This window comes from Coenobita brevimanus, chromosome 92, assembly GCF_032717465.1.
Source record: "Coenobita brevimanus isolate Jiangsu-jjx chromosome 92, ASM3271746v2, whole genome shotgun sequence".
Taxonomy (NCBI): Eukaryota; Metazoa; Arthropoda; class Malacostraca; order Decapoda; family Coenobitidae; genus Coenobita; species Coenobita brevimanus.
Genome location: NC_137045.1, coordinates 16,916,616 through 16,930,137, shown reverse-complemented (window position 1 = coordinate 16,930,137; position 13,522 = coordinate 16,916,616). Strand labels below are relative to the sequence as shown.

General features: G+C 41.6%; 1 protein-coding gene across 1 annotated transcript in view; it reads left to right on the top strand.

Moving 5' to 3' along the window:
* LOC145412134 (uncharacterized) overlaps positions 1-11,432 on the top strand; it is a 32,736-nt gene extending 21,304 nt beyond the window's left edge. The window contains exon 4 of the mRNA XM_080282068.1: positions 10,281-11,432. Coding sequence (XP_080138194.1) covers positions 10,281-11,351 — 1,071 coding nt within the window. The 3' untranslated portion in view covers positions 11,352-11,432. The remainder of the gene's footprint in view (positions 1-10,280) is intronic.
* The last annotated feature ends 2,090 nt before the right edge of the window (positions 11,433-13,522 follow it).

Below are 13,522 nucleotides of genomic sequence, written 5' to 3'. Positions count from 1 at the left end.
CCCTGATTAGTGGTGATACTTTGGCACACACTGCAAGAACGGACAAAACTATCCATGTCCCGTCCCATCCCTGACCAGAAAAAGTCAGCTCGGATACGGCCCTGGGTCTTCCTTTTGCCCATGTGACCTCCTGAGGCTGAACAATGACCCCATTGTAACACTGCTAGGCGGTACTTGGCGGGAACGACAAACTGCAGTCGAACCTCGCCCTCGGGTGTTCGTGACTCACGGGAGAGCCGTCCTTGTTTACGAAGGAACTTGGCTCGACCTCCCCGTGAATACTTAATCACTCGACCCTTTTGTTTGTTCCGCACGGTAGCAAGTGTCGGGTCAGAATGTTGTTCTTGCACAACAAGTTGACTACACATCAGATCTTGCGGCGATTCAATGATCACTGGGGTGACACAGTCTGGAGCCTCAGTCATGGCTCGTGTTACCGCAGCAGCCGAAGTCTGAGTAGCGTCATCATCGGAGCAACTATCCTTGACTCCTTGAATATTGCCTACTATTAAGTCAAATAGAGGCTCTGGCATGACAACTGCAAGTGTCGTACCAGTATAAAATGGAGATGCCACCTGGATACATGCCTCAGGGAACGATCTCACTGATCCATCAATAAGCTTTGCATGGATCTGTCGACCTGTATACTGCTCAGGCCGAACTAAACTCTGCTTAACAGAGCAACCTGAGGAACCATTGTCTCTCAGGACCTTCACAGGAATGCCTCCCACAAACCCTGGCTGAACAAGGAAGGTACTGTCACCTGTGGGAGGGCCTGTGGAGGAAGCAGCTAGCCACTCATGAGGCTGCTGAATTGATGTGGCAAACATTGTGCCTTGAAGGTTATATTGGGGAGATGGAACATTGGCCATCTGTGGAGGGGGTTCACTGTCACTGTGGGACTAGTGAACTGTGGGGAAGTACCCACACTGGTAGGGACGTGACCACCAGGCTGCTGCTGAGGAATGAAGGCTGCATTCGCTTCCTGCCTCTTTTGAGCTGGTGGTGAAAAAGTTTGTCTCGACGGTTGGTTGCGTGGCTGATACTGCTGCTGGTTAGGGTACTTGTTGTACCTCTTCCACTCAGATTGCTGAGTGTTTTGCCCCTGGTCCTTCCACTGCGGTTTTGGACCTTGGCCATTACTCTGAGAACGGCCTTGGTGCTGGGATTCAGTCTGAGACGGCTTCCCAGACTTGGCAGTATCTTTTCTGCTCCAGGTATTTTGCTTACGAGCTTGATACCCGTATGCAGTAAAGAATGCGTCAGCCTTTTCAGCCATTTGGCTGGCATCTTTCACCTGGCAGATCTTAAGCTGTGCTATGAGCTCAGCAGGCCACGACCTCTCTAGCTGTGTACGCAGCATTAGGTCAATTATCCCCTCACGCGTGGAAGGAGTTTCATCTTTCTCCATCCACTCATTTAAGTAAGCTGTGAGACGATCAAGGAACTGAACAGCTGTCTCCTTGTCTTGGAGACGGGCTCGCATGAACTGAACTTTGGCGTCGTCTACTGTGAGACCATACGCCTTAATGAGTGCAGCTTTCATCATCTCATATGTGAGATTGTCTCCACGAATTCTGTGGAGAATATCGAGGGCAGGGCCCTCAAATAAACTAAGAAATTGGATCCGCTTAGCTGCCTCATCCAGTTGATACATGTCTGCCATGTCCTCAAAACGAGCTATGTACGGCTCGATTCGCTCGCTTTCCTTGTATGAAGGAAGCTTGATGTGTGGGGTCGCCAGGACATGTGCAGGGAGAGCGCTCATGGAGCTTGAACCAACTGCACCAGATGTGTCTGAACCCAAGGAATCTCGCTTGAGCTTCAGCACTTCAAGTTCATGTTTTTCGCGTGCTTCTCGCTCGGCACGTTCGTGTTCTCGTTTTCTCTCTCGTTCCTCACGCTGTTCTCGCTCGTGTTCCAAGTCGAGTTCGCGCTGTTTTTGCTCGTGTTCACGCTGTTCTCGCTCGTACTCGCGCTCCTTTTCGCGTTCCTCACACTGTTCTCGTCATTATTCGCGCTGAATCTTACGCTCTTCACGGGCATCATTCTGCTGCTGCTCCTGATTATGCCGTGAGAGTATATACTCTTTAATTTCGGTTGGGTCCGAAAGACCCATTTCTTTGGCTTCCTGTAAAAATACAGTAGTAGCCATGGCGCTAATTTATTAAGCAAAACCGAAATTGAGTACTGACTGCTTAGCGACGAATACTAATAACACAAGTAAAGAGTACAGACACAAGCTAGTGGTGACCAGTCTTATCCAGTTAACTGGCAAAGAATAAATCAAAAATGTAAATGACTGGGAAGACTCAATAATAAACACAATGGGTACGGCGACTTCCCAGGAGCGAATAAAATCGTGTGGCGTTACCAAGAATAAACTAGAGTTAAGTACTCTATTGATTAATAAAGCAAAATTCACTTGCTAAATTAAGGGTAAACACCAGTAAGCTTGTGCCTATAAACTTTAATGATAAATACCTAAATATGAATGAGTGAGCACTATCTCGTGAATAGCTTTAGAGCTAGGAGTTAATATCCTGGAATGAGGTCGCCAATTGTCACGGGGTTTTTATAATATCACGGTAATTTTGCTATAAATGCTTAAATATTATTTAAATTGATAATAATATTCAATAATATTGAAGAGCAGAGACAATGATTGTCTTGCTACATCAAGCAACGATTACTTTACGCTGGCTTAGCACGATTCTCTGAGAACGAGAATTTATAAACTTTCTCAACAGTACACAGCAGAGACTAATTACTCACAATTGCTGAATTACTGTACTGTTAGCCTCTGGAGAAAGTTACATCACCCCTGACAATAAATAACTAATACTAATAATAATAACATCAGGTTCTTGCTGATGCATTAACTCCTGGCACAACGGATTTTAAGTTAATACAACAAGACTGGTCTAAGTACCAGTTATGAATAGTAAATGTTTATGCAAGCTAGGAGCTATATGGAAAATAAGCTTAATTTGGATTAAATGAAACAAGAGTTTACTTACATTAAGCTCAAGAAAGGAACTGTTAAATTTATTAATCACAAAAAATAAATTTAACAATTCAAATCAATTAAATGAGACGCACTCGCTCACTCACACAAAAGCTAAATACTTACGCCTAGGGAAAAACACCTTAACTAAGCTTTTAAAACTACAAAATACACAAAAGAAATACCAGTCGATGAATGCTATGTATCACCACTAACGTGGGAGGACTGGATTAACTGTCTCAGTGGAGCTTGGGTGCTAGCGACCTCTCACACTTCTTGGAGCACAGGACCTTCCTCCGTCACAGCAAACACAAGACTGAATTCAAATAATGTATGGGCAGGAAGCACGAGCCACCGGAAGAAGGCGTGGCTAACGGTTTATGCAAGCAGAGGCGAACGATAAAGAAACAATTGTATCACTCAGTAGCGCACTTAGTGACGTGCATTAAATCGGTCACTTTTGAAAGTGACGAATGATTTGAAAAGTATACCCCGAAATGGAGAGAGAAACGGTTAACTGAGCGATACACAGTGAGTTTTCCACTAATAGTTCGTGGCTTCTCACAAAAAGGAAATGTCGCGAATTGATTCGTGACACAGTGGTACGCCCCAGTCCCGACATTTTTGGACCTTTTTTTTTTAGGCTCAAACATTCGCTTTTGGTGAGAAACATCAAAAATTCATAGAGAAATCGCTCACCTGAGGTTTAAAATACTCGATCCAGGTACGAGTACCTCCTTACCTGACTGGGTTTTCTAACAGGCTGGCACCAAAGAAAACGAGTTCTATGGGAGGGTAACTATTTTATGCATTCATAAACAGTATTTATTTATTTACTTGGTACAAATTTATATGTAGTACAAAAGTATATTGTTTTTCAAACAGTAATATAGGCATTATAAGCATTGTTTCACTCACTAACTCATCACCATTCATGACCTTTTTTACCCACATTACCTAATCATCATTTCTGACTGTTTCTTCCTCTAATGCTATGTAAACTTTGTCCTCCACATTGTCATCGATTGGGGAATCACTCTGGCCCTGAATGTCTTTATTGGCCAGGTCACTGGTAACAGGTGAATTACCGAGACAATGGCGTGCAGGGGGGGGGGGGGAGAGGTTATGCGTTGTAAGGCATTGTCCTTGCTTGGCATCTTGTAGAGGAATAGAGGAAGGTGTCCCGTGTATACGTGCCAAAAATCACTCGCGAAATCACTCGCGAAAATTGAAAATTGTGCAAATTAGGGACCTTGCAATGTTGCCGTGTTAATTTACGTCTCTGGGATATGAGTGCACAGCATGTGAGGACGTGAATTCACGTCTCCGGGACGGGGCGGGTTAACACCTGACAGTCTCCACCTGCTCTCCGCGACACACCGCACACATAAAATCAGCATTATCTCGCAGTCTACCTCTAATATCATTACATCTCATATGCACCCACTTATCACAATCACTGCACAAGATGGAATTACTTCCCACACCCTTGTGTCATGGGTAGTAATTCAGTTAAGTGATTCAATTAAAATAAATTGAAGAATCATTGTCTTATGCATATTTTAATCATTGTTTAGGAATCAGGTACCTGATATAATATTGCTGAGATAATTATACGCCCCATAAAGAAAATACCTCATACAGTTTTTAAGAGACTGTAATTTATCTAAATACAAGCCAACTTATCGCAGTTTATATCACAGCCAGTTGGAGGCTTCACAACAGGTGGACCTGAAAGATGTAAAAGAGTTGTTGTCTTATGGGTATTTTCCTCAAAATTTTAACATTAGATGCCCCATATATTGTAGCTGATATAACAAACACGCCCCATTTAAAAAAACCTCTTGTTTATGTACTAATACTATACCCATCAATAAACCAAACCATCACTAATTAGATGTTACTGTATTAAATAATTGTTATTTCTCCAGAGTTACTTTTACCTATGTCCTTCTTACAGCACTCAGCATTCATGACATTTCAACTTACTTCCTATGTTTCAAATAGGCACATGGTGAGGTTACCATTAGTTAACCCCATCATTCCAGTAGTGTGTCTTATTCTTTATTTTTGTTGCCTTCAATATCTCAGATTTGTTGTATTCAGATGATGCATTGCTACTTGCAAATACCAGACAAGAACTTGGTAGACTAGTGCAGAGTTTTGCTGATGTCTGTGAGCGTCATGCCTTGAGAGATGTAGAAAAGAGTAAAGTGATGGTAATCGAGAGAGAAGGCTACTCACAGTGTGATGTTACAGTGAATGGAGAGGGACTGGAATTTGTGAGAGAGTTCAAATACTTGGATACAGTGATAGAAAAGAGAGGAAAGTGTGCCAAAGAAGTGGAAAGTAGAGTGACACAAGGAAGGAAATAGCTTGTGCTATGAAGGCCTTGATTAGAAACGGAGGCTTGAGTATTGCAGGGCTCTTGTTTGGCGAGCCACAGCTCGCAAATGCGAGTATTTTTTCCCTTCGGCGAACAAATTTTACATGTAAGTCACCTTTTGGCGAGGAGAAAATGCATCCAGTTCAAAACCCAGTAAACTACAAAATAAGTAAATCTCAATTAAATGAACCAAAAAGCACGTTGTGATCGAATATTAAGTCTTTCCTTGTCGCCACTGTGAATGTTTAAAACCTCATTATATGATTCTAATCATCAGAATGTATAAATTAATAATTATATTTATTGCTCATAAAATATTTCGGCATGTAGTCAGTTTGGCTACTAAAAATTTATTTGGCTCGTAAATCTGAAACTTTGGGAGCCAAATGGCCGCAACCATCGGCAGTTAGCAAGAGCCCTGTGTTGCAGTTGTGCGAGGCTTACATGAAGGAGTGTTGGTACCACCTGTAACATATGGATGTGATCTGTGGTGTGGCGTGAAAATGAAAAGTCAAGAGTGAGAGCAGTGGAGGTGGGATTGTTGAGGAATGTATGTGGAGTACAGAGGGTAGATAGGATACGAAATAATGTGGTTCGTGAAAGATGCGGAGTGAGGAAGCCTGTGGACACCGGAATTGAAGAGAGTGTACTGAGATGGTATGGTCATGTGGAGAGAGTGGATAACAATAGAGTGGTGAACAAGGTATATCCGAGCAAATTTGAAGGAAGGAGGAGGTGAGGCAGGCCAAGAAGGTGGAGTGTGTGAGGAAGAGAGGTATGGAAGTCGGTGAGGCTAGGGGACTGACAAGGGATTGAGCTGGCTGAATGAACGTTGTGAGAAATGCATGATCTGGGATTTGGCACACCATTTTAACGTGACAGTGATTGGATTGACTGTCGAATATGTTTATGTGAAGCAACAATGTGGTGAATGTTTTTTTTGGCATATCAGAGAGAGCCAGGATTCCGGGGGCTTGAATGATAAGTGAATAGAAGCGTGGTGCATTGGATTGGGCAAACTTTGGCTGTCTGGATGTTGCTTCTCCTCACCCTGCCCAAGGGTGGAAAAAGAGGTCCGGTTGATGATGATGATGATTATGTTGCCCTCAAGTAAATTTCTTCACTCCTGAATATATTAAAAGAGTTATGTGAAGTGGGTTTTCCAGCCAAACCATTCACCACATTCATCACCCTGTAATTGTATATATACTCAACATATGGAAGATGCTGTGTGAGGTGTCTTTTCTTTCTAGCAGTTTACTTCATCCATTTTTTGACCACCCCAAACTACCAGCTATACCGCATCAGCACAGGCAGATGTCCCCATGTTATTAAGCTCCCAAAAACCATCTGGAAGGACTGTAGTAGTAGTAGTAGTAGTAGTTGTTCCCTAGGCAGTCTGGCCAAACAGCCCCGAATCCCTAAGGAAGGCCATGGCCGAGACCAGTCTTTCCCACAGACCTCTCAAGGAGTGTGCTGTGTGTTGTGTTGTTCGCGCAGGCAGTTGTGTGCAATGCAGTCTTCCATAATGTGCTTAATAGTATGGGGTGCTGTGTTGCATCCTGGACAGGCATCTGGCCTCTTCTGATAAGAGGGCTGGATGATGCCCACATCTCAGCCTGGCCAGGTAGACCCTGTCTTCATGAGGAGGTACGATTCAGAAGGGTGGATATCAGAAGGCCGTGAATGCAGCTGTGTGTTGTCTTGAGTGACTGAATGGAGCAGCAAGTGATCTGAGCATGGATATGCTCCTGGAAGCTGGTTTGAAGCGGGTGAGGGGGGAGAGATGACAGTATCTGTGTATGATATCGTGTGCCGGGTGTTGTTTTGTTGTTCCTTGGTGTGTGTGGATGTGCTGCCATGTAGTGTAGTGAATGGTGTGGGTTTGTGGAGGCAGCAGCAAGAATTTGTGTGCCTCATGTCTAGATGATCCTTGATGTTGAGGACTTTGGATTCTTGGTGTAGGTGGTCTCTAGGTGTAGTAGCTGTGCAGCCTATGATTATTTTTAGGGCCTTGTTCTGTATGGTGTGTAGTGTTACAGTGTGTTTCACTGAGGTTAGAAGCCCAAGCAGGGCTTGCATAGTTCAACACTGAACGTATATATTGTTTGTATGCTGTGGTGGTGGTTTCTTTGTTGTGTCCAAATGTTGTATGAGCGAGTGACCTTAGGGTGTTGAGTCTTGGTGTTAATTTTAATGTTTGTGATGTGTTGGATAAATGACACTGATGTATCATATGTTACACCAAGGATTTTGTGTGTGTGTGTGTGTGTGTGTGTGTGTGTGTGTGTGGTGGGAGTGTTGTTTATAGTGAGGTGTGGAATGTGACTTTGTTCTGCAGTTCAGTTTGTGAGAAGGGTCTCTGTAGATTTGGCCAGGGCTATTGTGAGTCTGTTTGTGGTGAACCATTCGTGTAGTGGGTTGAGGTTAGGTTGGAGGGTGTGTGCAGCTATGTTTGCATTTTGGTGTGTACATGTAACTGATATGTCATCTGCATAGAAAGCTATTCGTATTTGTGGTGTAAGAGGTGTGGGTATGTTGTGCATGTATAGGTTAAAGAGTGTAGGGGACAAAACAGATCCTTGAGGGACACCATTTATGAAGTTTTTGATGCTCAGTGACTGACCGGCAAATGTTACATGTGCACATCTGCCTTCTAACTGGTTTGCCAGCCATCTTTTTGTGTTACTGTGCATGTTTGTATTGAAAATTTTGTTTGTGAGGTTATGGTGAGGGATGGCATCAAAAGCTTTGCTAATGTCTGGTGTGACTAGGAGTGTTTAGCTTGGTGGCATAGCTGAATTAATGCTATCAAAAACTCTTGTGTAAGGTCTGTAAGAAGAGTGTTTGTAGAGTGTAGCAGCCTAAAACTATGTTGTGATGTGGCTACAGGGATGTGAGATGTTACTGATTGTAATAGTCTTTCAGTGACTTTGGAGGGGGTACAGAGGGTGTGATGGGGCAGTGTGAGGTAGGTAACGTGGGGTCTTTGTTGGGTTTAGGGATAGTGATGATAGTACTGTACCGTGCTTCCAGATGTTGGGTATTATGTGGTGTGAATAGCTGTAGCTCGATATGTAGGTGAGTGCCTGTATGCCTTGTGGTCCAAGATGTTTGAGGTGTATATTGCTTATGTGTTCTGGTTACTGGCAGATAAGTGCTTAAGGTTGCTAATAATGTGCTTTGTCTGGTTGTAAGTGAAGGGTGTGAAGTTTGGGTCTGTGGGGAACTGTCTCTTGAGTTGGATGACGTGTTGGTCGTCGCGATGGGAGGGAAGGACTGTTAAGTCTAAAGGTGCATGTAGTTTGAGTCTGACCCATGCTTGGGCCCAAAAGGTTAGGAACGATTGTGAAAATGACCCATATTCTCATTACACCTCAGTATCCCTCATTATGTTATTGATACTATGTTAATTTTAAAATGACATAAATTATATACAAGAGAATGTTAAGTTGTAATATGCAAATAAATTCGTAAGAAAGGGATGCTACGGAACTTATGCCACATGGAAGATATCCTTAGGAAATATGCAGGCAAAATGTAACTTGAAGTTATACGGTGTTGAGACATGCTTTTAGTTCTAAACTGGAGGGGTTAAAGGCACAAAAAACACTTTTTCTAACTCCAGAGCACCTTTATAGTCAATCATGAGCAACTATCTATCTATCCATCTATTGCCAGACGCCTCAATCCCGTTTGGGGTGGCCACAAACAAATCGCCTCCAAGTCGCCCTGTCCCCCGTCATTTCACTGCCCTGCTCCCAACTCACACCCCCCTCTCTCATATACCTCTCTACCCCATCCCTCCATCTCATCCTTGGCCTCCACCTTACTCACATACACTCTCTTCGTCAGTCTTTCACCCTCCATCCTCTCCACATGGCCAAACCATCTCAGTGTGTTACTCATAATGCTTCCTATCACATCCACATCAACACCACAACGCTCCTTTATATCCTCATTCGTCAGCCTGTCTCTCCATGTGACTCCACAGGCTCCTCTTAAATAACTCATTTCCACTGCTCTCACTCTTGACTTGTGTCCTTCCAACAATGTCCAAGCTTCACTTCCGTACGTTAGAGTTGGTATCACAATACTGTCATGTAGTAACTTTTTCACTTCCATGCTCACTTCCCTGTTTCTTATCACTGCTTTCAAAGAACCAGCAACCTTTCTTCCCTGCTGTACCCTTTCAAGCACTTCACCCTCCAAACCTCCATCCTTGCTCATCACACTACCCAAGTACTTAAATGTACTCACATTTTGCAATTCCTCACCATCCAACCTCGCTGTCCATTCACTGACTTCACCTCTCTCAAAGACCATCACTTTACTCTTCCCTATATTCACCTTTAGATTCCGTTTCTTACACACTCAAACTCATCCACCAAGCCTTGCAGCTCCCCTTGAGTGGAATATAGGTGAAATTCAAGACCAACTTGACCCAGTTTTGCCCAAGATCATTAAAATAAGGATTGCATTTTAGAAATGACTGTTTTATTGAGATTCTGGGATAATCAATGGTAGTACTCATACCTCTCTGTGGTAGCTTTGCTGTAATTTGGACACCTTTTGCATTGGTGAATCAGTCACTTGTGAATATCTGGGGTGAGTCTTTTATCTTGGGTCTAGTTGTTTTGGTTTCACTGATGGAGTTAGATCTTTCCACAACTTGAATTCTAAGTCATACGTGCACAGAGTTGCATGATCCTGTTATAAGGTTGAAATGGTTGCTAATCACATAACACTCCCATATGACTGTACCTGGCTGTGAGTTGATCTGAAAAGGGTAAGGGATCTTTGTCAGGTTAGAACAAAATGCAACTGTATCAGTAGACTGAATATCTATGGTGTTACTTGCATTATTAAATTTTCCTGTTTACTTAGTTTTTAGCACAGTGCCATGAAGTGGAAATGGAGCAGTTTGAACATGACAGTACCTCTTTGAACACTGAGAAGAGAGATTTCATACCAAATGTGAACATGGTTAATGCCAGGACAAGCTTTGAAACCCAGATGACATCTTCAGCAAAATCTCAAAGGTTGGTTATTCCTGGATTCCATGAAGAAAAACAACATGCTTCAAATAATAGCTTGTGTGTTGACATTTCTTCTGCCCTTAAGAGAGCAAGAATTGAACCTGTAACATTACAAGAGTCAGAATGGACTGAGGAGGGGGGTCCTTGTCCTGACATGCGTTTTCACATTGTTAAAAAGGATAACTTCATCAAGAGAAGAAATAAGCCAGGGAGAGTAGTTGTTTGTAAAAGAAGGTACCTCTCTTACAAGAAAAGGGGGTTATCCACCAGAATCCAGCATGATAATGTGAACGCATCTCAGGCACTTTGTACTTACCCTGCCATCAAACCAGAATTTCTGAGGCTGCCTAAAATATATTATCCTCACCCATTGTTGACCAAACCTCAGGAACTCTACAGTGATGCTTCCCCAACAGACAATACCTGTAGCACAAAACAGATGATAGTTGAACAAGCTTTGATAGTACCACACACCCTATTTGACAGTTCCAATAGAAATTACACTGACTGGGACAAACCTGAACAGCAATATAAGTTTGATATAACTGAAAATGGAGACTTTGTCTATATTACAGATCACACTCTTGATACCATAGTTAATGAAGAGCACTGTAGAGATTGTGTCTTATCAGGGAAAGAGAATGATAGCTTTGATAAAAATTTAGCCAGTGAATTAGTCCGTATCAATAATGAAAAGGCAGAGTTGCAGGGAGAAAAAAGAGTGAAAGACAGCCTGATGAGAAACATTGAAGCAGTCAGTAGTCTTAACACCCCCGTAGTATCCCCAGTGCATGGAAGTCCACAAGAATTATTTGACACAGGTAATTTGATGGATGCTAGTTTGCAAGGAGATTATGATGAGCACTTTGAAGACCTATGGTATCAGTGGCAGGAACAAGAGATCCAGTCGATTAACTAAGGAAAAAAATGCATGGTAATACTGCTTGGGGCATTTTTTTTGTGTATGCTCAGTGAATGCTGTACTATAGTAAAAAATTTGAACATTAATACCACAAATTAAGTGCCTTAATATTGCAAAGAAACATTATGTTGATTATCAAGTCATAGTGTTAGTTACTGCTTATTGGTATATTGTGTGTCTTGAATTTTGCTCACATTAATTAGAATTTATAATTATTTGCTGTTTTATGACATTGTGTGTCTTGAATTTGCTCACATTAATTAGAATTTATAATTATTTGCTGTTTTATGTATGTAAAGCTGCAACATTTCTATTTGTTTTACAGTAATGATGATAAAAATGGCAACAGTCATTCCCATATTACCCTTTCAAGGTGTAGGGACCCCCAGGACTAGGCCAGTGTAATCCTCAAGAGGTAATTGGAGGTTATTGATCAGTGATCATGTAATGGTACCAAGGGAAGAAAACTGGTCATTTACCCTTATATGTACTGGCCTACAGTAGTCTAGCCTTGGACACTTATGCCTTGAAGGGAGTAATGTTTGATTTTTTTTTCTTTAATTTGTGTTGTGGAGTTCTGATAGTTTTAAGAGTAGCAGATCTTTAATTAATAAAATAACAAGTTTCTGGAATAATGAGATTTTAGTTTGTAAAATTTTTATGCTGTTTAATTTAGCCAGGTGCTCTTGTATACTTAAGTTGTTAACCTCCGAAATTGTTGTTGGAGAGGGATGGCATTGATATATCCAGGTGGCTTCACTGCCTGGTAAAATACCGTAAATGTTATTTGACTCCCTATCTTCCAAAAGTAGAATTGTGGATTGCAAAAGAAGGGCAGCTTCAGCTTGCTGTCAGCTGGGTTCACATCCAGATAAATCATTGTAACAACATTCTCATTTATCTCTAGATTATTTTATGCAACTTAGGGAAGACCTCTTGTGATATTGTAGTTTTTGTTGTTTAGTAACCCTGGCCTGTATGGCCAAGTGGATCTATCAACCTCAGGTAGGCTGCTGCTCCTGCAGGTCCATCCCATGCAGTGAACCCATGTTCCCTTGATGTAGACAGTGCCTCACCACAGTGAGATGCAACAAAGAGTGAAGAGGTTTGTTTCATGGATGGACGCTGCATTTGTGTGTCTTCACCCAGTTAACAGGCACTCTTGTAGGCCTGTCGTCATCCACTTACAGCACCAGTATGTGGTTTTAGGGTTACAGCCTAGAATTGTAAATGGTTTCCTGGGTTACAGAAAACCATTAGGCCTGTTACTCAGTGTCGAGCCACTGAAGTGGAAAGATTAATATAAAGGGACAGGAAGACTGGGAGAAATAAAAGAGTAAATGAAGGTTATATCTAACCCCACCATTTAAGAAAATCTTCCCAAAGCTGAATAAAGTTGCCTGAAGGTAGCAAGAAAGGAATGGAAAATATATTCTTTTGTATAAGCTCTTCAGTTCAAAAAGCTTAAGAAAATAGAAAATACATTCTGGTGTATAAATTCTTCAGTTCAGAAAGCCTCTCATCCTGAATATAATTGTCTGATAGCAGCAAGAACAAATAGCACCCTTGTGGTCAAAAGATTTAAAGGTATTGTCTGTGGTACTCTCTCTCTCTCTCTCTCTCTCTCTCTCTCTCTCAACTGTTTCACAGAGTTTACAGAGAACCTCTTGTATTGAAGGGTACAGGAACAAGCTCAATGTAACTCTTCAGGCTAATCATGATTTTTTATTTTTTCATTCAGCTTATGGAGAATACCTCATAATGAAGGGGTTAATATAGTACATTTGAATTTTTCGTTGTGCATCTGTTAAAAATGCTATGAAATACTGAAACAAAAGCATAAGTGGTTGTAGTTATTGTTTAGAGTACAACTTTTTCATTTGAGTTAATGGAGTTTGCTAAGGCTAAAACTCAGTGATTATTTCTGTAAAGTGTTATGTGGAAGAATAGTACATGGTAGGTTAGTTGTAGATTGTTTATTTCTTTTTATTTGCATTTTTTGGGGGAGGCAAGAATAGTGGATTTTTTTTTTTTTTTTTTTTTTTTTTTTTTAATGGTACATGCTAAATAAAGTACATACTTTTTAGGTGCTGGTACAGAGAATATACTGGTAGGATATTTTTTTATGGTACATTCAAAATAAAGTACATACTTTTGAGGTACAGGTA